The 4289-nt window shown below is 41.8% G+C and overlaps 1 protein-coding gene across 1 annotated transcript in view; it reads left to right on the forward strand.

Moving 5' to 3' along the window:
* The first annotated feature begins 669 nt into the window (after nucleotides 1-669).
* The window catches only part of ciartb (circadian associated repressor of transcription b), a 9931-nt gene continuing 6311 nt past the window's right edge, over nucleotides 670-4289 (forward strand). The window contains exons 1-3 of the mRNA XM_031870225.1: nucleotides 670-811; nucleotides 3135-3585; nucleotides 3904-3979. Coding sequence (XP_031726085.1) covers nucleotides 3175-3585; nucleotides 3904-3979 — 487 coding nt within the window. The 5' untranslated portion in view covers nucleotides 670-811; nucleotides 3135-3174. The remainder of the gene's footprint in view (nucleotides 812-3134; nucleotides 3586-3903; nucleotides 3980-4289) is intronic.

The following is a 4289-nucleotide window of genomic DNA, read 5'->3' on the forward strand; positions in this document are numbered from 1 at the left end:
ATAGATTAAAAATAGACATAACATATGACCAGTTTATATACAATATGATGCATGTAACAAACTAAAAGTATGTAAATCTAAAACTACATCTAAGGGCCTATAATGAATATTTGTATTTTTAGTACATTTTGTTGTTGAGTAGTTTTGTAGTGGGATATTGCTATTTTTGCTTAAGTAGCTTAAATGATCTAAATACTTCCTCCACTACTGCTAAATGTATTCTAAATTTAGGACAATTACTGTCTAGACCGCACTGCCAGACAGTCCGCTGTTCTGCTTAAGTGTCCTTGAGCAAACGCTCACATGAACTATCACAGTTGTCCCTGAAACTGCTGACTGCGCCTTTACCATGGCTACTCCGTTTACTGACATGCCACAAGTCATGCATCATCGTCCGGATGATATAATGAGAAAGAATGTCTGCGGAATGACCAAAACTAGCCCTGAATTGACTTCTCGCCCAGCTGCTGGCTGAAGTGAAACCGATCCGCGTGTCCACGTGTTTGTGCTATTTCCATGTAATTTGCATATGTAAACCGGTTCCGCCTATTGCTCCGCGGCTGCACCGAGAGAACAAGCCGATTTGTCGGTCGGGGGCATTTGACGAGCAAATGGGAGAGCCGGTCCCCGCTAATCCCGCCCTCCCAGACACGTTGCCTTGGGAGAAGCAACACGGGCCGATCTCAGGCTGAACCGTGTCCCCACTCTCACACCGCACGTCCAACACATCAGCTGCTCTCTGCCCGACAGTCCTGCTGGATTTACCGCTGAACAACGGAAGAGTTGGACCAGCCGCTCCATCCTGGGAAAGGTGCGTACCTTCTCCGATCCACATTTTAGTCATCCCGATAAACATCACTTGTTATCTTTGAGTGTGCAGGAGGGTTAGGAGAAATGTTTTTATTTATAAAATCAACCACATGAATTTGACGCAGACATGCAAATAAGCGAACATTTATTTATAGTGAAGGATTATTAATAATAGGCTGTAATATTTCAGATGAAGGTGTGACTGTGGCAATGATAATTAATTAGCCCTGTCTGCGTTTCATACGATCAAACAGCTGCCTGCTGCCAAATTTACTATGTCTGATAAGGAAGTCTATTGTGTCTGTTACCCAACTGATTTGAATCCTTAAGGTGGACAGATCGGTTCATTCACTGAATATTTTTTTATTTATCTTTGGGAAAGATAGTGTTGTTTGATCTCTGGGAAGGAAATTCTATTCTCATATAATTCCTTTTTATTTAATTCTGTGTGTGTGTGTGTGTGTGTGTGTGTGTGTGTGTGTGTGTGTGTGTGTGTGACGTGGGCATCTCTACGTGCCCCACCTATACAGGTAGACCTATTTAACAAAGAAATGTCTTCTTTAAAAGCACATGTTTAAGGAGAAGCTGTCATCAGTAAGACATTTGAATAGAACACTGAAACACCGCAGACCTGTGTGGTGCATTCAAAGTGACTATTTGAACAAGTGAGGTATTTTTTACGGCACAAATCAAACTAATGCTATCATAAGAAATTCAGGTTTTTATTTACTGAGAATTTACTAGTGCTTGATATCTCCCTGGTGTTGTGTTGCAGGACGCCTTATCGAAAAGCACAAACATGTGACAGAAGATTTATAGGATGTTTGCTGGATATGTGATATGTAATACAATATAATATTAACCAGAAGTTTGATGATCTCTTTGCAGTTTCACGGATAAAATTTAGTTATGCATATATTATAATTCCATTTTAATTGATACACTGTGTAAATGTGTATATATATATATATATATACACATTTAGTTACACACTTTTTGCCGTTGTGTGTCGTGTCACAATTTTTAAAGCACCATCTGGGATTCAACCAGTAGAAGGTATATTTGATAGTGGACATCTTGAATCTTGATCCTTTAATTCCAAGTAGTCTATATTTGGATATGAAATAGACTCAGCGTTTTATCACAGCTCAGCTCTTTCCTGTGTTGTTTGGTAATCTGACCACTGCACAAACATTTTCCTTTCACATCGTTTAGTTCTCGCTAAAATTGGTCAACATGGAGCAATATTATAACCTGCAGTCGGAAATATCCCAATACATTTTTTTTAAGCTTCTCTCTTTGTGTTTGTAGAGCTTGTAAAATCTTTGCTCCACCCTCCCCTGTAACAATAAGATCAGAAGGTGGTCGTCCTTTGACAAAGACCTAGGGAGCAATTAACTCTCCTAGCCTCAAATTTCACAGGAGGCAAGAGACATGCCAGGCGTTAACCACTCAAAACACCAAAAATAATCCCTGTGCTGAAAATGCTGTTCTCCCTATCTTTCATTTGCTAATCACTGAGGAAACATGTAGGAGGGATCTAAAGATCCCATAAACAAATTAAACATCAGTGAAGAGCATTTGGCCATGGGAGCTTTTATTCATGAGGCATTCTTCGTGTTGTGAACAAACAGCGCCAGTCTCTCATTTTCTAAAATACCCCCCCCCCACAAGTGTCACTTGTCTTGATGGGAGGGCGGCAGTCTGAGGCGCTAGTCGTCATGGTGGCAGACCCCTGCCCCCTTTGAATAAACAAGCTAACAATGTTTATGAATGATTGTGGTGGTAGCAGCTGGCAGGCCGGCTGATACAGCCTGAATTGGGAAAAATACTCAAGCTGGCGATTGTTAAATGTATAGATTATATGTATTTGTTCTCGTCATGATGTTGAGATTTATGGTAACAATTCTGAGAGAGAGAGAAAAATGGAGTGCCTGAGAGCTTCGTGGACCATTGTGGACTCTAGGATGTTTGGTGTTTGCTTTGAGTGGTGACTAGTCTGTGTTTACTGGCTCAGGTGTTGCATCTGCAAAACAAACAGGTCATTGTGGTCTCAACAACTGTGGTCTCACTGCCACCATCTGCTCTGCTGTGTCTGTGCCTTTAATCATGTCTGCTTGGTTAGAGATTAATGTTGTTTGTTTATTTATCCAGACTAACCTGCAGTGTTTGTTTAAGGACTCTGCATATATTCAAGCTGTTATATGGCTTGAATTTGTTACATTTTTTGCTACAGTTTCTCATTTTAATCACTCTTCTAGCTGCTGATTTTTAAGCGTTTCTGTATTATGTAATTATAGTAACCATTGCTTTCTGTCTGTCAGGTCAGTGATGGTCAGTGCTATTTAGAGCCTGCAGCCAAGGATGTCTGCCACGGATTCGGACAACTCCATTGACTGGCTGGCTAGTGACAATGAGAGCGAGCAGGAGTCTGACTGTACAGGAAAGCACAGCCAGACAGAGGCTCCTTCATCCCCCAGCACCTCGCCACACCTGGGCCTGTCTGACAGCAGCTGCCGCCGGAGCAGCGAGGTGAAGGAGGGCGACGGTAACTGTAGCGAGGTCAGGGACGCCTCCTGCCGGGGATTTCCCCCTGGCTGCACGGAGACATGGGCCGGCGCCATTGGACTGTGTAAAACACAGCAAGTAGAAAAAACAAATGGCAAAAACACTCAGCAAGCACTGAAGAGACCTCACAGCTCCACAGAGGAGGAGTGCAAGGAACGGCAGCTCATTTCCAACATGTCAGAGAAAAACCGAATTTTCAGGAGAAAGGTGAGCACCTCTGACGTCTGTCTGTTTCCCACAGTAGGTGGTTCACAGTGTTAATGCGCGCCCTATCATCTCGATCTACACCCCTGCTGGTTCTACAGAGTGTCTCATGCATCACACTTCCAGTAAAGATGGTCCTATAACTAGAAGCAGAATTAGTCATGCTCTTCTGAAGAACCAGTCATTCTAGTCAAACAGCAGAGTTTAGGGGTTTTATAAATCATGTTCAGCAACTTTTATACTAACATGATATATGTATATACTATATATACATAGATGTATCATGATATCAGCTACAAATTAATCATTTTTTGTTTCCAGTGCATGGAGCTGCAGTGCTACATTCATCCACTGTCGTCTATCTTGAACGGCCTTCGTTCAGGGAGATACAGAGAACGTAAGTCGATCATTTAATGTATGTTTTGTTTTTGTCTTTTAGAAAAATCTCAGATTCATACAGTCTTAACACAATCATTTCATAGTTGAGTGTCTGCCTGTCTTTCTTGTGTCTCAGGGAAAAGCAATATCAAGAACAATAGACTGGATAGACAACATGCGACTCTTTTTAAGATTATCCCCCAGCGTCCCTGAGATTTGACAGTGATATGTTTGAAACATGTATTGTTGTTGGGGTATTAAGTAACCACCAACTATTTCCTTTGTGTGTGTGTGTGTGTGTGTGTGTGTGTGTGTGTGTGTGTGTGTGT

Source organism: Anarrhichthys ocellatus, unplaced genomic scaffold, assembly GCF_004355925.1.
Source record: "Anarrhichthys ocellatus isolate YVR2014 unplaced genomic scaffold, GSC_Weel_1.0 scaffold2, whole genome shotgun sequence".
Taxonomy (NCBI): Eukaryota; Metazoa; Chordata; class Actinopteri; order Perciformes; family Anarhichadidae; genus Anarrhichthys; species Anarrhichthys ocellatus.